The following is a 24,432-nucleotide window of genomic DNA, read 5'->3' on the forward strand; positions in this document are numbered from 1 at the left end:
TTAGAAGCCTTAGAGATGAAAAGGAAGTTGTTATTGTGACAGATGACCTTAGGCAGGCTTCTAGTATTATCATTAATTGAATGTTGACAATGTCCAGGATGCATTCCTAGGAGTTATAAGGTCCCTGCTCTCAAGGGGCTTACAATCTAGCTCCCAGACAAAACATATACCAGTCCTCGAGGGCTTGAGTAACTCTTACAGAGACATATAAACAAGTGCAAATTAACATACTTCAGAGTTGAGAAAATGCAGAGTCAAAAAGTGATAAAAAATGTTTGGGGTTAATGACCCCTTCATAATCAACATGTCAAATTATACCAGTTCAGCAAAAATAGAAAAATTCCAGATCTTTCTGAAACTGCAAAAAGAATGCAGGGATATGAAATGCTGTCCTCCAAAATTCATATGTAACCACGGTATTGAAACTATTGAAAAGTGCTCAGTTGCAGAGGCATTCTTTGACTCAAAAGACCGTTTTGTTTTGATTTCTCATCTACACAGACAAATATTCAGTGATTGTGGAGATTATAAGAATATTATAAAACTTATGACATATGATCTTTAATACAGGAATACTCGGGCCTATTCTCTCTTTCATGTGCTTATCTCCTGGGTGCAGAGGGAAGATAAGCCACCTGAATAGTTAGCCAACATTTATTGAGCAGCTACACGTACAGAGCACCCTATTAGTTGCTGCTGGGAGACACAGAGGAAGGTGTGATTTCTGTTTTAAAAAGGTTTACAGCTTAACGGGGAGGAGGGGGAGGCAAGCAAGACTAACGTATTTTTCATTTTCATTCTTTCCCTCACTTTGCACACATTTACTGAGTGCCCTCCGTGTGTCCAGTATGTAACTGTATCAGATGCTGCAGGAAAAAAAAATGACGAATATGGCACAGCTCTTATCTTCACATAGCTCAGAACAGAGGGGAAGACTTGGACTATATCGATAAATAATTAAAACACAATGATAAATGAAATATCAGTGATGGCACAGAGGAGAAAGTAGAGTAACTCTTGTCAGGTTTTAAAAGATGAGAAGTACAATGAGCCACCTATCAAAGTGGCTAAAATGAAAAACAGTGAAAATATCAATTGCTGGTGAGGATGTGGAGAAACTAGATCACACAGACCTTTTGGGTGGGAATGTAGAATGGTATAGCCACTCTGGAAAATAATTCGGCGGTTCCTGTCAAAACTAAAAATGGACTTGCCATACAATCTAAAAATTGCACTCTTGGGCATTTATTCCAGAGAAGTTAAGACTTATTTTCATATGGGAACTTGTACATGAATGTTCATAGCAGCTTTATTTTTAACAACCCAAACTGGAAACAACTCAGATGTACTTCAACAAGTGAATGGTTAAACAAATTGCAGTACACCTATACCATTGGAATACTGCTAATCAATAAAAAGAAATAAACTCTTGATACATGCAAAAAACTTGGATGGATCTCAAGAGAATGATGCTGGGTGAATAAGGCCAATCTCAAAATCTGTACTGCATGATTCCACTTATATACCATTGGTGAAACAATTAGAGAGATGGAGAAGAGAATAGTAGTTGCCAGGGGTTAGGGATGAGTGTGGCTGTAAAAGGGTAGCATGAGAGAGCCTTGTGGTGATGGTACAGTTCTGTACCTTGACTGTGCTGGTGGTTGTGGTTATGCAAAGCTATGCGCTCGCACACACACACACACACACACACACACATACACACACGAGTGCATGTATAACTGGTGAAGACTGAATAAGCTCTATAGATTGTACCAATGTCAACTTCTTGATTTTGATGTTATACTATAATTGTACAAGATAGCAACATTGGAGGAGGCTGTAGGAAGAAGAGACTTCCCCGTACATTTCATTACAACTTCCTGTGAATGTATGATTATCTTGAAATAAAAAGTAAAAAAAAAAAAAGATTAGGATAAGTTTACAGGCACATGGGGGTGAAGGTATGGGAACTGGAAGCAGGGAGGGTTGTGGGGGTTATGGGTAAGTGACTAGGTTTACAGAAGGAACTGCACACACCAGAGCATGAAGGCTTGGAGCAGGGAGTGGTGGGAGTGAGGCTGGTGAAGTAAACGTGGGTTAGAGCACAAAGGGCCAGATAGGCCAGGCAGTTTGGACTTTTACTTAAAGGCTATGAAATGTCTCTAAATCATACCAATGTTTTCCTTAGGTCAGTCTCCCAAGTCAATAGAAATAAAAGCAAAAATAAACAAATGGGACTGAACCAAACTTAATAAGCTTTTACACAGCAAAGGAAACCATAAGCAAAACGAAAATACAACCTACAGAATGGGAGAAAATATTTGCAAATGATGGACTGACAAGGGCTTAATTTCCAAAATATACAAACAGCTCATATAGTTTAATATCAAAAAAACCAAACAACTCAATCAAAAAATGGGCAGAAGACCTAAATAGACATTTCTCCAAATAAGACATACAGATGGCCAAGAGGCACATGAAAAGATGCTCAACATCACTAATTACTAGAGAAATGCATATCAAAACTGTCTCACACTGGTCAGAATAGCCATCATTAAAAAGTCTACAAATAACAAATGCTGGAGAGGGCATGGAGGAAAGGGAACCCTCCTACACTGTTGGTGGGAATGTAAACTGGTGCAGCCACTGTGGAGAACACTATGGACGTTCCTTAAAAAACTAAAAATAGAGCTACCATACGACCTAGCAATCCCACTCCTGGGCATATATACAGAGAAAACTCTAATTCGAAAAGATACATGCATTCCCAATGTTCACAGCCAAGACACGGAAACAACCTAAATGTCTATTGACAGATGAATGGTAAAGAAGACATGGTATGTATGTGTGTGTGTGTGTGTGTGTGTGTGTGTATGTATATATATATATATATACATGTATATATATATATATATATGTATATATATATATATATATATATATATATATATATATATATATATATATATATATATATATAACTGGAATACTACTCAGCCATAAGAAAGAATGAAATCATGTCATTTGCAGCAACATGGATGGACCTAGAGATTATCATACTAAGTGAAGTAAGTCAGACAGAGAAAGGCAAATACCATATAATATCAGTTATATGTGGAATCTAAAATATGACACAAATGAATTTGTTTACAAAACAGTAATAGACTCACAGACATAGAAAACAAACTTACAGTTACCAAAAGGGAAAGGGAGTTGGGGAAGGATAAATTAGGAGTTGGGATTAGCAGATACAAACTACTATATATAAAACAGATAAACAGCAAGGTCCTACTGTATAGCACAGGGAACTATATCCAATATCCTATAATAAACCATAATGGAAAAGAATATGAAAAAGAATATATGAATATATGAATCACTTTGCTGTACATCAGAAACTAACACAACATTGTAAATCAACTATACTTCAATAGAAAAGAATTCATTAAAGGGTATGAAATGTCTCAAACGTGTGTGTGTGCATGTGCGCGTGCACCGCATGCACAAGGCATGATTAAATTTACATTTTGAAAAGATCCTCTGATTACAGAGCGTAGGATACAGTGAAGGTTATCAAGAGGTTTTTTGCAACCATCCAGGCCAGTGGCAGCAAGGGTCGGGAGGAAGAGATGGATTTGGGAGATACTCCTATTGTAGAATTGATAGGGCAATACACACTGACACACAAGAAAAGCATATACATATGACAGTCATGAATATTTGGTACTGGGAGGGAGGAAAGGATAAAGGAAGGCAGGTGTTTCTGGGAGAGTTGTTTTAATGATAACCAGGAAGGGAAAATGAGTCCTCAGGGAGTTCTGATGAAGAGGGCTTCAGATGGGTAGAGAAAAGGGTAATTAGAAGCTTTGAAAAAGGTAGGGTATTTTGTACACAGTGTAATTTGGCAGTTCCTTTGCTTCACCTCCAATTGGTAAACAACTACATTTCTTGCAGCATCTAGTCTGATTTTTTAAAAATACAAATATAATGAGTACATTCTTCATGCTAAAAAATCAAACATAATAGTCTATCAAATAAAAGGGAAAAAAATCTCCTTTTCTCCGTCTCTACTCCCTCTCCAGAGGTAACTCCTGATTCATTACACATAGTTTCAATCAGCTCAGTCAACGATGAGAAACAGTTTGAGGTGTATCTTTCAAGATCAAACTTTTTCTGCCTCATGCTTGAGTGAGCTGGTTGAAGCTATGTCTAATAAATGCCTTCTTTTACCTCTTTTCTTTACCTGAAAATGTCTTCCCTCATATTCCTTCTCTTCCTTGAGGCTAATTTCACCAGCTGGGCACTAGATTCTCTTTCCTGTTGCTCTATGGGTCATGTAACACCAATGAGCTCTTTCTTACATCTTTAGTCTCTGTCTTCCTACTGATTTAGTCCCTTTAGGTTACAAGTTGTCCATCTCTTCGTCCCCTTTTCAACACTGCCAAATTTGTCTACTTATTGGCCACCTCTACATACTTCTTGCAATCCAGTTTTTGATCTCACTGCTCTCCTGAAACTGCTTTCTTGAAGGGAGAGAGACCTCTGTGTCATGATATCCAAAAGCCTTTTCTCTGTTATCTTTATCAACTTCTCAGAGGCAATTGACAGTGGATACTACTAAAAAATCTGCAGCTGGTCATCATCAATGGCTACGGCTCCATTAAAAAATCTTTTTAAAAAATATTTTTTTAAAAAACAACTTTATCAATATTCACATACCATACAATTCCTCCATTTAAAGTGTACAGTTCAACAGCTTTTAGTATACACACAGAGTTGTGCAACCATCACCACAATGAATTTTAGAACATTTTTTTTGACTGCATCGCGTGGTTTGTGGGATCTTAGTTCCCCAACCAGGGATTGAACCTGGGCCCTCGGCAGTGAGAGCACGGAGTCCTAACCACTGGACGACCAGGGAATTCCCTAGAACATTTTCATCATCCCCCAAAGAAACACTGTACCCAATAGCAGTTACTACCTATTCCCACCACTCTTCAACCTCCAGCCCCTGGCAACCACTAACCTACTTTCTGTCTCTATGGATTTGTCTAATTTTGACCTTTCATATAAATGGAATTATATAATATGTGGTCTTTTGTGACTGGCTTCTTTCATTTCATTTAGCATAATGTTTTCAAGGTTCATCCATGTATTAGTACCTCATTCCTTTTTATGGCCAAATAATACTCCATTGTTTGTATATACCACATTTTCTTTATCTATTCTCCATTCATCTGTTGATGGACATTTGGGTTATTTCTATAATTTTTGGCTAATACGAGAAATGCTGCTGTGGACATGTTTTCATTTTTCTAATATACCTAGGAGTAGAATTGCTGGGTCATATGGTAACTCTCTGTTTAACCTTTTGAGGGAACTGCCTGACCGTTTTCCACAGGGGCTGCACCATTTTACATTTCCCCCAGCAATGTGTAACAGATGAGGGTTCCAATTCTTCTTCCACATCTTCACCAACACTTATTATTTTCTGTTGTTTTTTTAAAAAAAATATTATATCCATCCTAGTGGGTATAAAGTGGTATCTCATTGTGGTTTTGATTTGCATTTCACTGACGACTAATGATGTTGAGTATCTTTTCATGTGCTTTTTGGCCATTTGTATATCTTCCTTAGAGCAAGGTCTATGCCAAGGTCTATGTCCATTTTTAAAATGAGGCTATTTTCTTTTTAATATTGATCTGTAAGTGTTGATATATTATAAATACAAGTCCCTTATCAGATACATGACTTGCAAAAATTTTCTCCCATTCTATGGGTTGTCTTTCACTTTCTTGATAGTGTCTTTTGAAGCACAAAAGTTTTAAGTTTTGATGCAATCCAATTTATCTATATTTATTCTGTTGCTTGTGCTTTTGGTGTCATGTCTAAGAGAGCAATATCTAATTCAAGGTCATGAACATTTACATCTATGTTTTCTTTTAAGCGTTTTATAGTTTAAGCTCTTACATTTAGACCGTTTATGCTATTTGGACTTAACTTTTGCATATGGTGTGAGGTATGTGTCCAAAACCACTTTTTTTTGCATGAGATCCAGTTGTCCCAGAACAATCTGTTGAAAAGACTATTCTTTCCCCATTGAATTGTCTTGGCACTCTTTGAGCAAAATGAATTGACTGTACATATTTCTGGACTCTGAACTTTATTCCATTGCTCTATATGTCTAGCCTCATTGTCAGCACCACACTGTCTTGATTACAATAGCTTTGTAGTAAGTTTTTTTTTTTTTTTTTGTACAAAATGTGTTAGTTTACTAACTCTACTTTTGTCATACATTGGCAACCTCTTTAATATCTAGAAACTAGATATTATAAAATTGGGACCCATTGGTCCAGTATATACAAAATATATACAGTAAAGTTAAACAAAATGCATGTCACATATAGAGCAATGGGTAAGTTGCAATGTTCTAGTAACTGCTAGCAAAACACCTTTTGCAATCTTCCCTCCCACCTCCTTAAACCCAATGAACAAGCACAGAGTATACTGTTCAGAGAGGAGGTTTAACAATTCCATTTCCAAAGACAGTATTTCCCATCAGTTTTTAAAAGCTATTTACAAGAAGCATTATTCTACTAAAACTACTTTTAAATACATCAAGCACTTCTAAACATCTAGAAAGAATAGATATTTCATATAAGAACTTACTTGTCCACTATGTACACAGCACTGTTAAATAAAATTGCACACATGTAACAAGGGTTATAATCTGAGGTATCTTCTAAATATGACCATTTTGGCCTGAACCATTTCCTCCCTCACTTCCTTCTCTCCGCCGCCAATCCAGTGGACAAGTACATGCATGTGTAATGCTTAGAGATGGTTGAACAAATTCATATCCAAAAGTCATTTACAGAAGACAAGCTTTCCTATGAATTTCAATAAAGTGGACAAAATGTGCTAATTTTACTAACTACTTTGTCATACACTGGCAAGCCCTTTAACATCTAGAGACTAGATGTTGCAAAATTAGGGCTCAATTTGTCCATTATATACACTATATACACAGCAAAACAAAATGAACATACAAAAAATGGTTTTGTATGAAAACGTCCAGGTATGAACACACTAGCATATTACCTTTTGCAATTCTTTCCCTCCCTCCTCCAAACCACTGAACAAGTATAGACAATAGTATACTGTTCAGAGAGGTGGTTTAACATTTAACATTCCCAAAGACAGTACTTCCTATGAATTTTAGCAAAAAGATATTTACAAAGTGATATTTTACTACCTCTACATTTAACATACGTTGGGCACTTCTAAACATCTAGATGGACTAATGTTTCAAATAAGGACTTAATTTGTCCACTATATACAGAGCAGTATTGAACGAACTGCACACATGTAACAGTTATAATCTGAAAGTGTCTTCAAAATACCAGCATTCTAGCCATTCTAAGACCAACCCCCTTCTCTCTCTCCCCCGCCTCCAACCCAGAGGGCTATAATGCTCAAATTTTCAGAAGACAGTCTTTCCTAGAAATTTTAACACAAAATGTACAAAATGTATTATTTACTAACCCTATTTTTGTCATACACTGGCAACCTCTTTAACATCTAGAAAGACTAGGTGTTGTAAATTAGGACTCATTTGTCCATTATATACACAGCAAAGTGAAACAAAATGCAGGAACATAAAAAAGACAATGGTTAATCTTGCCTCACTATAAACACACTGGCACAGAGCTCTTTGCACTTCCTTCTCCTCTCCCCGACCTTGAACCAGTGCACAAACACAGTGCATACTGCGTACTGTTCAAAAAGGTGGTTTGGCCACCCCTCCCCCCCAAAACATTTCATATGAATTTTAACAAAAAGATATTTACAAAATGTCTTTTTACTACCTCTACTTTGAACATATATCAGGCACTTCAGAACATCTAGAAAGACTAGATATTTCAAAAAAGTACTTATTGTCAACTACATTACAGTAGTAAGGAATAAAATGCACACACAAAACAATGGTTCTAATACGGAAAAGTCTTCTAACTGTGACCAGTCTGGCATAGAACCTTCTTTTCTTCCTCCTCAACGTCTGCCATTCCATGTCCTCAACCCACTGGACAAACGTGGACCTCCGTGGCTCCTGATGTCGCCTCTAGAGGTGGTCAAACAACTCCATTTCGAAAAGTCATTTCCAGAAGACATTTCTTTTCTACGGTTTTTTTAAAGAAACAAATGGGCATTTACAAGACATGTGACTTTAACTCTATCATACGTCGGCAACCTCTTCACATCTAGAAGGCCTATATGTAGCGAAAAGTTTTCTTTCGAAAGGTTGAGGGGAAAGTTGAGAGCAGCTTTTTCATATTATATACACAGGCCTTCTATAAATGGCCAGTAAATCTTCCCAAAGGGTGGCGGGCACTTCCTATTGGCCGCATGTGGTACGTTATTCTACCATTTCTATCTTCCGACATCGAAGTCTTGGTAGAACGACGACCAACCGCCCGATGACCCGCGAACGTTCCACCCGTCGTCGACCGGGGCTCCGCTCACCTTCCGGGCCCGTTCAGGCCTTTGTCCGTAGTTGTCCGGACGAGGTGAGGTCTCGTCCAACTGGGACAGAGAGTTCACCTCAGGTCCCGGATCCGCGCGGGCTCCAAGGCCTAAGGGTGGCTGAGCTGGCGTCCACGCAGACCCCCCTTCCCGGGCCCTCGAAACTCTAAGGGCCCTCCGCGGCGTTCCAGTGGCCGCCATTCTTCTCGCCCTGCCACGCCCGACGCCCAAAGGCGCCACGTCCTCGGTGGCCTGCCGGAGGCTTCGCCTAACCCCTGCAGCGTGGGGTCAAGAGACCCGGCGGTGGGCGGGATCTGGGCTCCAAGGGGCCGCCGCCATTAGGTCGCGGAGGTGGGGGCGGGGGAGAAGTTCGTTGCTGCTTCCAGGCTCGGGCCCTGCCAGTGGGCTGCTGCGGCGAGGGCTCTGGGGCTCGGCAAGACACAGCCTGAGCCTGTCCCGGGGGCCCCCCAGTTCACCTGCCGACCGGAGGCCGGAGGGCCTGGAGGGCCCCGGGCTAGAAGGCCGCGATCCGCTTCTCACCGCGCTCTCTGCCGGAACTCTGTAGTAAGTTTTAAAGCTGGGAAGTGCTCCAACCTTGTTCTTCCTTTTCAAGATTTTTTTTTGGTTATTCCGGGTTGAACTTCTGTATAAATTTTAGGACCAGCTTGTCAATTTCTACAAAGTCATCTGTGATTTACAGCTCCATTTTGACAGTGCTGAACCTATCATCTTACCTCTTCTTCTATTCTTTGTCTCTGTTAACGATACCCCATCCTTTCAGTAATCTGTGTTCAAAACTCTGAGGCTCTTTGTGATTCCTCCCTTTCCCTGCTCCTCTTCAGTTACCAGACTTGCCCCAATCCCTCTCCTATTCCGTCCTTTCCGCTCTCATGCTCTCATGGCAGTACTCTAATCTAGCACTTATGACCTCCTTGTGGATTACACCAATAGCTTCCTAATTAATTTCTCTGCCTCAAGTCTCTTACCTCTCTAATCCAACACCCCCCCCACACACACCACCATCAGATTAATTTTCCTTAGGGAAGGTTTTGATCAAGTTACTTCCTTACTCAAAAACGTTCAATATCTCTCCATTGTCTTTAGATGATGCTTAAAATTCTTAGCTTATGATTCAAAGTCCTTCATGATATGATTCCAGCCTACCTTTTGAATCTTATTTTCTAATAACTCCTTAACCTACGTTATTCTGGAGGCAAACAGAACGGTCCATGGTTCACCCCACTCACCTTGCACTTCCTTTTTGTCATGCACTTCCTTGTGCCTGAAAGTCACCTTTTTACATGTCTACATCATATCTATTTTTAAAAGGCTCACTCAAATTCCATCTCCTTCATGAATAAAAAATGATAGTAATAATATCAGCTAACGTATCGAGTACTTTATTAAAAACTGAGCACTGTTCTATGCACTTTATATGTATTAGCTCATGTGACTCTCATAACAATTTATAAAATAGGTGTTATTAATCCTATTCTATAATGGGGAAACAGCAGCATAGAGAGGTTAAGAAATCTGTACAAGATCACACAGCTATTAAGTGGCAAGTTGGCTTTTGAACCCAGGCCTCTTGGCACCAGTCCATGTTCTAAATCACCACAATATACCTGCTTCCATGATTTACCGTGCATCAGGTGCTTGTTCCAGCCACTTCACACATTATTTTGTATAACAGCAGTAGCAGGCACTGCATTATTATTTTTCGAGTGTTAACTTTAGCTCTAATTATACTATACCCTCATTCTAAAACCTTCGGCAGTTCCCCAAATGCTTGCAGAACATGGTACAAATTTTCATTGCCAAGAATTCCAGGTCCTGCGTGAGGTGATTCCCACCCACTTTTCCAATCTTCTTTGCAAATTGTTCTTCTCATGCACTTCACAGTCCAGACAAACTAAACCATTGCTATTCTCTGTACAGAGCTCAGCCTTTTCTGACTTTGATCTTGCTGTACCCTCTGCATAGAGCATCTTCTCCTGCAATCTCATACATTTAAACTTCACCCAGATTTCATAAACACATACACATTTACACACTTTGTAAAGATATAGTAATTAGCTACCCTTTAGAAGCCAGATCAAATGTTACCTCCTCAATTAAGCCCTTTTCTGAAGTATCTTCTCCCTTTGAGTGCCCACTGCATTTTATCTCTTATGGTTCTTATAACTTTACATGTTTCATTTTATTAGACTGTGTATGAATGTGAATATATATCTCTCTGTGTATCTATAATTTAAAAATTTCCACCAGCTTCCTTGAGGGTAGACTTAATACTTTATACATAGGAGGCATTCAATAAATAGTTATTAAATGAATAAATGAATGAAATATCATTCCAGATTGCTTTTGGAAAAGCTTCCCTAACCACTGTAACAGTACTATCTGCTACACTGCAATCATTAATTTTAGGTTTTGGGAAAGTATAAAATCGCTTACCCAGAAAGGAGGGGGAGGACAGGCATCTCATTATACTACATTAGTAACTTCCCTATAAACACATAAGATATTCATTTGAAATGCAATTTTCTTGATGAGAAACCGGATCCCTCAGTATTGAGCAGTCTGCTCTTCAGACAAGGCTATGCAAATGAGGACGAGAGGCTGTGGCAGCTGTTTCTACAGGCATTGATTTGGGGAAGGTGATTGGTGCCGGAGGTGGATAAAAGCCAGGGGTGATGACGTTAATGATGCTTTTAGATAAAAGGAAAAGCCCAAGAACCAAACTGTAGCATTATCCCCTTTTCTTTTATTCCATCAGGGTAGACCACAGCTTCTATGGTGTACCCTTGGGATCATTCACTGGTGCCACTTTACCTCTAATACCAGTGGTGGAACCTGGTTTTGTTTTGTTTGTTTGTTTTTAAATACATAAAGTTCTAAAAGATTCCTCTCAGGGAAATGGAATGCCAGAGAGATGGTGTGACAATTATCCTTAATCAATGTTGGTGATAGATTTGGTAACCCAAATTTGCCCCTCTATAGCCAGACCTCTGATCGGTGCATGCTCCTAGCAGGTTTGTCTCCTAACTGCTCGCTTGCAAATCAGCCTAGACCAGCCTTATCATCTTTGTATTTTCCAACAAGCACTCTCAGCACCCTCTAGAGACTTCCTCAACAGAGATTAAAGAAATGAGGAATTCAAAGTTGAAAAACCAAGAAAGGCAGGAAATGGAGAGAAGAGAGAAATATTTGCTACTAACACTGTGAGCTTCCAAAGTCAATGTGAGAAAATTTATTGCCAACAGCAAAACCCTTTCTATGATAAACATTTTAAACCTACTGCATTGTATGGGATTCAGAGGGAGGATTGCGTTAAGGACCCAAAGATGGCTAATCAGTCCCAAATGGGAGCTTGTCAACTTTTCACAGGTATTGTCTTCTCTAAATTCCCTCAGTCATATCTCAACTCAGGTACTGCTGACTCATTCTGCAAAAACTCAACCTGTGGGGGATGCAGCATATGGTAAATGCCTCGGGGATTCCTGAATATCTATTACAAATGGTTCAGGGATGCAGGGAACTGGGGTGGGGGGGCTCCCTGAGGTGAGGATGATGTGTCATTTTGTTTGGGGCCATGGGTGCCTCTTGGACATATCCAGAAGACATTTAATTTCCTATAAGTCTCTCTTTCTGCTTTTAGCATCAGACAAGGTGTACTGATTCCATTAACATCTTTAGGATAACCAAAACAAAACACCCAAAGCTATAAAAGAAAAACAAACCAACCAACCTCAAACCTCTAAACCCCCAACCTTCCCAAACAATCCTCAGATCGCTTTTGCTGTTTTACATTTTAAGATGTAGTTTCTTAACATTTTACAGGGGCATCTTTTCTCTCATTGCTGAGTCCATTATACAGAAACACAGATTCTAATTGGCATCTCTTTCTAATATGCTTTGTAGAAAGTAATTCCACTCATCAATTATATGTCACCTTGGCAACAAAAAGGGCTGTGCACTATTTTTAGTTTATTATTACTTATCTCTTTACCTCTTTGAAGTAAACCATTCTCATTCACACAGGGGAAAGTGAGTCATCTAGAATTAAAGGGCCTTACCAGCGGCCTAGAGTGAATCGTGGAGCTAGAATTAGAACACTAATTCTAATTCAAATCTAGTGCTCTTTTCACTAAACCCCAGTGCTCTTTGGCTGTCCACATTCTGAAAGGCCCAAGGCCCTAGGAAGCAGAATATATATTATCTGCGCAGGGGGTGGGGTAGGCGGAGAGGCAGGCTGGTTTGGAGAGCTAAACAGAAACAAACAAACCAAACCAAAACCAAACCAAAAAACCCCAAAATGGAAGAGGGCTTAAAGAATATGAATCCTATGTCTAGCTATACTAATGACTCTTTATTTGACCTGGGGTAGGTCATTTTACTGCTCTGTAACCACCAGGACCACTCACACAAGCACAGATTACATTCTGCTATGCATCACATTATTTGGGCATGTCTCATCCATCCCCTTTGCAGCCTCCACAGCATGGAGTTCAGGGAGAACACTGCACTTGGGGGTCAGACAAAGTTGGATCCAGTGCTTGCAATAGCAACTTGGACAAATCACTTCTCTGAACCGTCTCTGTAAAACAAGAATATTCTCTCCCTCACAGAGTTATTATGAGGATTAAATGATATAACATTTGCAAAAGTCTTCTCCCGGCACCAGGCACATGGTAAGCACTCCCTAATGTTGAATGAATAAATGAATGGCCTTAAGTCAGGCCCTTCGAGTGCTATGTTAATTCCTTCAGCCCACTAGGATACTGTTGAGTTCAGCACAGCACACCATAGCAGTGACTTCCTGAATGGTACTCTAATGTTCCCCAAAGGCAGAGAGAAATTTCATAGTGTCACTGCCTGGTTATACCTGTTCTGGGAATACAGTAATTCCTTTTCCAGTGCTGCCAATCTATTACCTTTCACCAAACACAAAATTCACTTTAAGAAGGGGCAGAAACACAAGTGCCTTTCTGTTAGATAGAGGTTGGGAGAATATATTATTAAAATTGAAACCGACTTCTCTGATTTCTTAGCAAAAAATCAGATTGGAAGCCAAACAGCTATTTGGCCTTTGCAGACCCTGGATAGTGATGCCCTTGGGGGAAAGGAGAGAGTTGGAGTCATTCCAAACTGTAGTTACAACATTTGTGTGTATATTTACTGCTTGTGCTTACGCTCTCTGCACTTAGTTTTTACTCTCTAAGCCTTGAAGAATTCACAATTTACCTAGAGTACAGTTTTAATACATACGGGTAGAAATATAGGCCTATATCTCTGTTTCTCATTTCCTAATCATATTTTCTACACTCCCTATATACCTGATACTTCTTCTTTTTCAACTCACTTGCTCTGATTTTTGAATTTAGGTAGACAATAATGATTTGTTAACAATAAACATGCCCCTAGCCCTTCCCGCACCCTTCTTTACCCAGGAGGGCCTCCCTAAGATTCAAAGCCGAAATCCTGCCATATAGTTAGCACCTGGTGCAGCTCATCAAAATATAATATCCTTTCCCAGATGATTGGAAATCTCTGCCATGCCGTCACACAATGAGGTGTGCAAGAAAAGAGTTTGGGGATTGATTTTCATCATTAACTTGATATTGCACGGTTTTTGTGGGACTTAAAAAGAAATGCATTTTTATTACTTTTAAGTACTGCACATAGACTAACTCCAACTCATCATATTTTAGCAGTTATTTTTCTGGGGCAGGATGTATTTTAAACATGCCTATGTTAGAGTGTCTGGTGGATCATTTAGGATCAGTGTCCTGTTGCTTGATGAAATCCAGATCACTCCAATGAAATCCAGATGGGGAAACTGGGTCTCTGGCAACGGCTGCCAGATCTTCTCCATATGAAATCTCTCTAGTCTGTATGCAAATTCAAAACTCCATATCCTGGAAATCCCAAACCAATCAAGTGGCGCTCCGCTTCTTAGTTACTGGACTAAACATAGGGAAGCGATTCATTCTTCCCTGAGGAAATAAGCATGTCTTACATACATCTATCTTGGCACAAAAAGGGCTGGCTAAGCAAATTAATAGTGTAAACAGGACTGTGCTGGGGAATGTTTGTCCTACTTAAGAGAATAAACTTTTTATGCACTTTGTGCACATCCACTTATATACAAATAATTGATATGCTAATTACAAATGATTCTTAAAGCCCCTTCCCTGAGGTACTGTACGATGATGTTAGTCTAGTTTGAATTACTAGCGTGTCCAGTGCTTGAAAATAATAAAAATGTATTTTAAAATATTCCATAATTCAGACTGGCTTTCCTCTTATTAGGCTGAGTTAGTGAGGCTTGCCTATAATTAAATAGGATAGATGTTTTTCGACTTTCATCCCTAATATATTTAAGGTGGTCCCCCTACCACCCTGCCCCAACCCCAGCATCCCTCACCTTCCTCTGCAGGATTCTCCTGCCCAGGGCAAGCATATACAAACCCCTTTGCATCCAGCTCACTCCTCAGCAGCACTTGCACGGTCTCTAGGCAAATGCACATACCCTTTCGCTTTTTAACTTGTTAGCTGGTTATTTGATATGGCTTTCTTTGAGGTGTCTTTTCTTTGGTCCCACTTTAAGTACCAATGGGTATGGCTCTTTCCTGATGGTGCAGTGGGTAACAACGCATGGAGAGCAAAGCCCAGCCAAACTTAGCATTGGGCCTTTTTGTCAGGTGGGGGACATCAGATTTAACTAAATCTCTGTACAGCCCATGTCAACAGGATACAACAAAGCAGGCAGCTCATCAGTGCCGGCAGCTGACGGGTGAATGACAGTGTCAGGCACAGTCATTCAGAGCTGTAACATGTGAGAGCGGAGCGTAAAGGGCAGTATTTTTAGGCTAGAGCGAGGGGACAGAGCAGTGATGAAAGAACACTAGAGGGGAGAGAATTAGGATGGGGGAGGGGGTACATGGTGGAGAGCAGCTAAGAGGAGTAATATGAATTTTGATGTTAGAATGTCCCACCAAGCACAGACATATTCAAATTTAGGATTCTTTTCAGGGCAGCCCTACGTTAGAGGGTGTAATTCTCAAGTTTTCCATTTATGAGCCAGGTCTTCCTGCCTCTGGGTAGTTTCAGAGCATGTTCTAGCCTCAGAACCTATTACTGCTGTGGAACAAGAATCAGGTCACTTTCTCCAGTGGGCAGGGATCATTCAGTGCTAAGAAGAGAGCAGAGAAGGTACACATCATAGTGACAGAACAAACCCACCGAATTCCAGGAGATGGTCCTCCTGGACTTACATGAAAAAAAAAATAAATCGCCTAGGAAGACTGCTAGGGGTAGGGGCTGTCATGGTGTCAGGGCTACTTGGTGCAGGAGTTTAGGAACTGGTCATGAAAGCCACTGGTCGAGCAAGGAAGAAGGATATAAGAACTGTCCTTCTCAGCCGCATAGCACAGGGAGATCAGCTCAGTGCTTTGTGACCACCTAGAGGGGTGGGATAGGGAGGATGGGAGGGAGGGAGACACAAGAGGGAAGAGATATGGGGATATATGTATACGTATAGCTGATTCACTTTGTCATAAAGCAGAAACTAACACACCATTGTAAAGCAATTATACTCCAATAAAGATGTTAAAAAAAAAAAAAAGAACTGTCTTTCTAACCACCTGGATATAAAGCTCAAAGGATCAGGTGAGGGAAAAAAACCAGTTCTCCACTGCCACCCTAACCAAGTACGGGGGACAAGGCGGGCTCACTGATGGAGGGTTCAGGACAACACAGATAATTAAGCACAGTAGCCCCCCCCCTCCAAATTATCCTATACTCTTAGGCACTTAATGTCTTTTGAATTTAATATTATATTTTAAAAGACACATCAAATTAGGAACATTAAATGAATGGCCCGCTTTGGTCTCATTTCCACCTGTGCCTAATATTAACAGTGAATTTAATTAGTGTCTGAGTCATCCATTTTCCAGAAACAACAGGCAATTTGCATCTGCCATACCACACAGAGGCAGAATAGAAGTTTATCAAACAGAACAAAAGCATTGACTACAAATATCTTACTTTTGGAGGGCTGAGTTCAATGTTCCAGGCTCATACAAGGAAGTAGCAGCTTCCATGACCTTTATCACTGGGCCATAGTGACCTAGTAATGATCAAGGTGGTATAGGTGTGATCCGACTGAAGAGAGGTAATTTTGTAAAGAATTTTCACCAGCTCTCAGAGTGTAATGAAAATGGGGATGAAGATGGAAGTAAGGCTATATAATTTTTTGTTCTCAAATGCAAATTTCTAGAGAGTTCTTCCCTTCTCATCAGATGAAAGAGAATTTTGAAAAATTTTGTATTGCTTAAAATATTTATGTATGATTATGTGTTCTTATAGCTTTTGCCACATCACCAAGCTCAAAGGAGTAGGCTATAATTGTTGGGTTCTCTTTCACTGAGGATCTATCTACCTGCTTCTAAAACTGAATGATAAGGAATCTGGAGTCCCAAGTGGAAGATAAATTCAAGATGACATCATTATAATGAAAGAAAAACCTATCATCATTAAAACATCTCTTCTTTAAATATAACATTAAAAGTCAATAGGGAAGGGACTTCCCTGGTGGCGCAGTGGTTGAGAGTCTGTCTGCCAGTGCAGGGCACACGAGTTCGAGCCCTGGTCCGGGAGGATCCCACATGCCGCGGAGCAACTGGGCCCGTGAGCCACAACTACTGAGCCTGTGCGTCTGGAGCCTGTGCTCCGCAACAAGAGAGGCCGCGATAGTGAGAGGCCCGCGCACCGCGATGAAGAGTGGCCCCCGCTCGCCGCAACTAGAGAAAGCCCTCGCACAGAGACAGACCCAACACAGCCAAAAAAAAAAAAAAAAAAAGTCAATAGGGAAAACATTTCACTTAAATATCCTTTAGTGATGTCCCTTGGTTCTCATTTTATTCCATTGGTATTGGATGAACAAATTATAGCATGGATGGAGAATCTCTACCCTATATGTAGATATGGCCTTCTGCTAGGACCAAGAGATGATATAAATTATGCCTACAGTTGCAAAAATGCATAATGTTAAAAGTCTTTGGCAATACTAGTCCCCCAAAAAACACATGAAAAGAATTGTGTGAGGAGACCTCTATATAATGACATGTGACACTATTCACTTTCTAAAGAAGGAAGTCAGGATTTTCTCCGTTGAAAATAAAGGAAAAAGCAGATTTACAGAATCTCCATGTTTCCAAACTTTAATCAGAAATTTAAAACCTAAGAAGTAAAATCTCACAATATTTATTCTTGTTTTTGATGCATAAAATTACAAATTAAATCCTTAGGATTAAGAGGGGTTTTTTTTAATTGGCAAAAATCTAAGTTGTACTTTCACAAACATAAGCACAATGGATTGTGTATACTACAGATCTTGTGGTTCATTTGCATAATCTTAAATGGTTTCTTTTTTTTAGGACTTTTCTGCAATCCCCGGAGATAAAAATTTCCCAGAAGTCTTGGGGGGTGGTAGTTTTTCCTTGTGAAAACATTTCATACTTCCATGTGATACTTTGGGGACAATGTAGCCGATGGTTAATGCTAGTTGTGTGACCTTAAGCAAATCAACCTTTCTAAGCTCCAGTTTTCTCATTTATAAGATGGGAATAAGAATACCTACCTTTGCAGGTACTTTAGATTGTATATTGCTATAAGTATCAAATGGAAAAAATCAAATAAATGATTAGTACAATTCCTGGCACAGGCAAGTCCTCCCTAGGAGCTAAGCTCCAGGGTGTGGGAGCCTCATCTGTTTTGTTTACCACCACCAGTACCTACGTACAGGGCGGGCATGAAGCAGACACTCAATAAATATTTGTCGAATGAATGAATAAAATAGTGTCATTATACTAAAATATAAACAAACCCCCCATGTTGTTGTATTGGTAGCTCCCCCTTTATTCTTGTTAATTAATGTTTTAAAAATCCTATAAGGTGACTTGAGGCACTCGATTCTTTTGTAGGAAGGTCAGAGTGGCTTCAGAGAGGTGAATTTTGGCCCCAGACCCATAAGGAATGAATCCTGTGCTTAAAACACTACTGACTTGTATTTCAGGGGCCATGTCAGGCTCTAAGGAAAATTCTCACACAATAAATATAAACCACAGAGACACTATATGGTTTTTTTTTCTCTTCCTCATTGAATAGCAGCAGAGCTCAGTATAGATGGAAGAAGGAATTCCCCACAGGAATAAAAGCTTGGGTTTAAATGAGCTATTCCTTTAATGAGCTTGCTGTTGTCCTAGAGAACAAGTTCTTTCTGAGTAGGCTATCCTGGTTATCCCAAGCACTGTAGAATTAACATTTGAAAAAAACAGTTGAAGAGCTATACAAAATTATTTAAAATAGAAAAGTATAATATTTCTCTCATAAAAGAAAGGAGGCAAAAATATTTTTTGTTGTTGTTGTTGCTTCTTTTAACTTCCAGAGTCCCTGAAGTTTTCTTTAGGTCAATGGTCTTTGATGGCAAAAAAAGGTTTCTTTTAATTTTGAGTTACAGAATATAAGCCATAGGACTCAAGGTAAACAGGCCAAATACAGGAAGATCCTTATTTTAATAACTACTACTGTGAACCCTAGTTCACTAGAATAAGATTATTTCTTTGGTTGGACTGACAGCTCTTACTAGCAAAGTTTTGCATATGTGGATATAAAGACTACTATTGATTGAGAAGCCCTGCTTAATAGGGCCTTTCATAAGTCCTATTCATTGAGAAGTCTGTTTAACAATGTGTTTTCCTTTTGGTGAAATATTTATGCAGTGTCTGTACTTAATTATTTTACAAAGTTGAATAGCTGAATATTCTTAACAAAATGTGAGGTTTTTTCCCCAAAATATTGTGTCAACTTTAGTATGCTCTGTACCCATACACACCATAAGTACCATATATATAGCTTTCCTATGAGATATATCCCAATAACTGGACATTTAGTAAAGAATGCTTTCTGGCTGTTAGGGCTGTAAAATGATAGGTAGGATACAAACTAAGAAGTTTGGACACAACTCTGAAATTCTTCTTCAAGTTACGCATATGTCATGACAGTTCACAGTGGGCAAGTAGTTTGGTCATCCTGCAAGATGTAAGGGTTCAGAGAGGTACCTCTCTTGAACCAACCGCAAGAAGTACTGGTTATTTGTCCTTTTCTCCTAGACTCCTTAACTATAAATGTTCCCAAAGTCATCAACACAGCCTTTTGGGTAGTAGCTTAAACATTATTAAGATTATCTCATATTGCATTCAAATACAATTAGAGAGCAAACAGGTTAAACAAAGGCAGAGCAGTATTTTCTCTTTCAGATGACAGAGCCTGGGAATTAGCAAACAGTCCTTTTGGCAAAACAGCTTTCCTCTCCCATCGAACTTTGCCTGTATATAAATTATGGGACGCTTTTGGGAATTGTGACCCTTGCCCTTCTAAATTAGCATGGAATGACCTAGGGAGCGCTCACTGTGAAATTGTCTTTTTCATAAAATGGAACTTTTGGTGCTGAAAACCTTCAGGTAAAGATTCCATATCCAGTCTATTAAAAAGGAAACTCTAAGACGTTTTTTTTTAAATAAAGAGAGTATACTCAACCTTAAGATGAAGCCATTACGTTCCTGCCTAGCTGGCAAAGTCAAAAAAGGCTACAGCAGAGGAAAAAGACATAAAGAAAAAAAAGGAAGGAAAGAAGGAAGGAAGGGAAAGAAAAAGGGCTCCTGAATCCCACAGGGAGATGTAGTTCAGGAGCAAACTAGTGGCAAACGAAAATTAGAGCATCTTGTAAGTGAACCAGCAATAAGAGGTCCTTTATTTATCACACGTAAGAAGTGAGCCAGAAAACCAGTGGGCTCATGGAACAAAAAGGATGAAAAAGAGATTGCAGATGAACTGAATGACCTTTTTACAAGAGTGAGCTATTTCTGTCTACTCTGTCTTTTGAGGTAGGCAGATGAGCCAGATGTCATAATGGTAAATGAACAAGACATTCTGGTTCCAAGCAACAAACTAGAAATAGTCAAAAACATAATGACTGGGACTAAGCGATACAGTTACTAGGGCTGACCCTCTGCAAAACTATTTAGGTGGCAAAGATTGTTTTGTTGTTTGTGCCCCTTTCCCACTACTGCTCCTCTGAATGCTCAGGGTGCTCACGCTTTAACCCTTTCAAAATCTGCTGTCAAGAAAAGCTCTGTGGAACCGTACATCCATGGAAGAGTTAGGGTAAGGAGGAGAGGTTCCATTTTAAGGCCTATTTCTAATTGTAGAATAAAAGTATGTTTCCCGTTAAAGGAATTTCAGATATTAGTCCAACAGATGGGAGAGATGTTTGGGTCAGGAAGCCTTCTTGGCACACTTGGAATCAGAGCTGTCTTCATGTAACACCCTGACCACATGACTTCTGAAAGAAGTCAAAGGGAAAAATGATTGTCCCTCTAATCAAAACCTGGAGCCTGTTATTCTGGGTGATCGCTGTGAGGTTTGCCGGTGCGGCTCCACAGGTAAAACGGGCCCTGGGAACTATAAACTGACGAGTGTCTGGTACTCTGGTAGGCAAGCTAGAAGAATCTTTAATAAACGCTGGCTATCTGAACACTGGGGTGGAGGTGGCAACATGGTTTCTGTAAAGGGAAATCATGTGTGATCCTCCACGGAGCTTTTCCTCGGGGCTAAACTCACTTTTAAAATGTTTAATTAAGTTTGATACCAAGGCTGTTTTTAAACATGAAATTCTATGGGATTACAATTTTTAAAAATCATGTAGTAGGAACTGGTTTAGAGAGAGAAAGGAAATTGAGGGGAGAAACAGACATTTTTCTGATTGAAGAAGGGTAAGTAGTAGACTGGCTTGGGGGTGGGCACTGGGAAATCCTCAAGTCTGCAGATGATACTCAGCTTTTCCGGACAGTGAAATGCCAAGGTGATGGGGAGAAAGGAAGACCTCAGGAGGTTTTATGACTGGCAGATGAGCTTCAATAGGGGCACATGTAAGGTAATCCATTTAGGGAAGGCCAGAGATTACAAACTACACTTGCAGGATGATGAGTGCTGACCTTTCAATTAAGGCCCAGGAGAAAGCTCTAGGAAACCCCCGTGGACAGAGCACTGAAGAGAACAACCTAGTTTCCTGATATGGCAAAAAAAAAAAAAAGGCAACAAAATGTTGGGCACTGTCAATAAGGGGATTAAAAGAAAAACAAAATAATTCTCCTTTTACATAGAACTACAGGACATTTTTGGTAAAGTTACGTAAGCAGCTCTGATCTGAACATATCAAGAAGGACAGAACAGAGCCCAAGAGGAACAAAGAAGGGCAATTAAAACCATCAATGGCAGGCTCAAAAAAAAAAAAGAAAGAAAGAAAAAGAGGCCTTTTCAGCCTGACAATGCAGAGGTAGCCAGGGGACATGATCAAAATATGAAGAGGCTAGGGCTGCTGCTGATGACCCAGCTTGCCAAAACTCTTGAGCTAAGAGGCACCTTTGAAGCATAAAGTTTTTATTTTTTAATACTTCTACTTTGTTTATACAACTGCCAGTGATGACGGCCAGTGCAGGTTCCTTTGGGAAGTCCCTGTTTCCACCAGAAGGTTGGGAGAAATCTGAGCCGAGTGGGAGAGGGATCAAAAGCACCTCAATCCCCTCAACCTTAAGTAATGTTGACTTGCTGACTTCTAGTCAGACTCACTTTCTCTACTGCCAATGTCAGCAGTGAATTTGTACCTGACCAATCTCAATTTTCACGAATATGAGTTTAGCCACCCTCTTCCCCATTCCGTAGGGCTTTTCAGCCCCAATGGTCTGATCTACACAGTGGCACCAAACTGTCTGCCTACAAGTGGCAGTAATTTAATCCTTAACCATAGCGCAAAAAGAACAGATTTCTGACTCCAATTTTAATACAACGGATAGAACTCAAGAACTCGTAATAAAGAACTCTCTAATATTCACACCAGTGGATGGAAGCAGATCTCCATGACAGAAAACCGAAACTGACCCTCCCAGGCTAATGAAATCATATTATATGCAGGTTTTAGCTAAGAAACTAGTAGACAAGGGATTCCCCAGGACAGCCGAGAAGCTCTGCTCTTGGGAAGGCCTTATTCATATAGAGTGGCAGGTAAGATCAAACTGAGAGTGTGGCTCTGGTCCAAACACTCTGCTCTCCCAGACAGGGGATGGTTACCTGATCAAATAAGCATAGTGAGCAGTGTACAAAAGCTACATGAGTATATAGTAGCTTTTTAATTTTTTTTCAAATGGTTCTTTGAAAACAAGAATTCTGTGGGATTGCGGGCCATTGCATCCTACAGAAAAGTAATGCACTTGTTACTGGCTCAGCACTGCAGCTATACCTTTCGCAGATGTGGTAATACTTCTCATCCTGTATGCCATCCTGAATGGGCACATTTACACTGTAGTACCGTCCCTTCCCTAGGCCGACATCAGACACATCACCTGTTCCTGTCAAAGAGAGGAACATGGAGAAGAGTTTTAAGAACATGAGAATTAGAAAACTTAAAGGCTTCTCTGATAGGAATTCAGAAAATCAAAAGGTCAATTAGCAGAACAATCTTGAATGAATGATGGTTTCTAAGGGAATGAAATTAAAAAAATAATAACTGTTGTAAACAGTGTTGGGGAAGTAGGAAAACTAAGAAAATGGGAAAACCTTAGTCTCCATCTTGCTGGATCAAATGAACAAAAAAATAGAGATTAACTTCTTCACTAGATTTTTCATACATCTTAGATTGACATAATACTAATATATCATCACACTTATCAGGATGTTGAAGGTTACACAGGCTACCTGATAGTACAGTTAAGTGTAAGTGAGCTGTCTATTGACAGTCCATGAAAATCATCTGGAAAAAGCAGCAGCATTACATTCCTTTTATTGCTGTCACCTGAAATGACCTGTGTTAAATGTTTTGCATGGGGTAGCACCAATACGGCATTCACAGCATGCAGCTATCGAAATACAAGATATAAGAAATGTATAGAACTGCAGTATTTATTCCTCAAATGTAATACTGAGCACACAGATCACTTGCCTGGGAAAAATCCTGGGGAGAATTTGTGCAGGGACACCGTCATGACTTTGGAGGTGAAACTGAAGGCATCTTCTACACCTACCAGAGAAAGAAATGGCAGAAGAATCACTTCATATATGCAACTCTCTGTTTTCAACAACTGAAACTCTAGAAAGCAGCTGTGGGAAGGAAGAGAGAGGAGAAGGTAGCAGTAATAAAGCTAGCAAGCTGAGGAATAAAAGTAACAAAACTCTGGTCTTGGATCTCTGTCATTACAAGATGAGGTGGAACTCTGGCCTCAAGCGAAGTTAGGGGTTCCTTTTCAAATTCACTCAAATTAAAGCTGGACATTTCCAAGCAATGGGGATGCACAGGCTCTCTTTGACAACCTGTTCTAAAAGGTGGGGAAGGGCTGGAGCTCATAATTGAGGCATTGTCAACAGAGCTGCATAAAGGAAACTGGAACCATCTTGGAAGTTTTACGTTTTGTTTCAGTGGTTCTAAGTTAAATTCTTGGGATTTTTTTCAAAGAAGTACAATGTGGCAACCCTTTGAAAAACATGACCAATACGAACATTAGGCATTACATAGTGAAAACGTCTAATTATAAAATGCCTCTCTATAATACAGATTTGGTTATAAATGCAGTTCACCCAAAGTTCCGTGTGTACTAAGTAACTTATAGTACATGTTTCTGGCTAAAAGTAGTCCTTAACAGCAGCTTGAATGACAGCTTTTTAAAGCCTGGAGAAAGACAGGAGGAAAAACTTCTAGAAAGGAGTCTCCTTTCCATTTTAACAGTCAGAAAATGAAGAGAGGCCTGGGAGACAGAAGATGTCTCTAACAAGCCACTACTTATTCAGATAAACACG

At 39.8% G+C, this 24,432-nt stretch overlaps 1 protein-coding gene across 2 annotated transcripts in view; it reads right to left on the reverse strand.

Moving 5' to 3' along the window:
- Window positions 1-24,432, reverse strand: part of HDAC8 (histone deacetylase 8) — a 245,372-nt gene that overhangs the window by 144,191 nt on the left and 76,749 nt on the right. For both annotated transcript variants that reach the window (XM_068533040.1, XM_068533039.1), the window contains exons 6-7: window positions 23,582-23,659; window positions 22,883-22,991 (exon numbers count right to left, since the gene is read on the reverse strand). In XM_068533040.1, the coding sequence (XP_068389141.1) occupies window positions 22,883-22,991; window positions 23,582-23,659 (187 nt within the window). The remainder of the gene's footprint in view (window positions 1-22,882; window positions 22,992-23,581; window positions 23,660-24,432) is intronic.

This window comes from Eschrichtius robustus, chromosome X, assembly GCF_028021215.1.
Source record: "Eschrichtius robustus isolate mEscRob2 chromosome X, mEscRob2.pri, whole genome shotgun sequence".
Taxonomy (NCBI): domain Eukaryota; kingdom Metazoa; phylum Chordata; class Mammalia; order Artiodactyla; family Eschrichtiidae; genus Eschrichtius; species Eschrichtius robustus.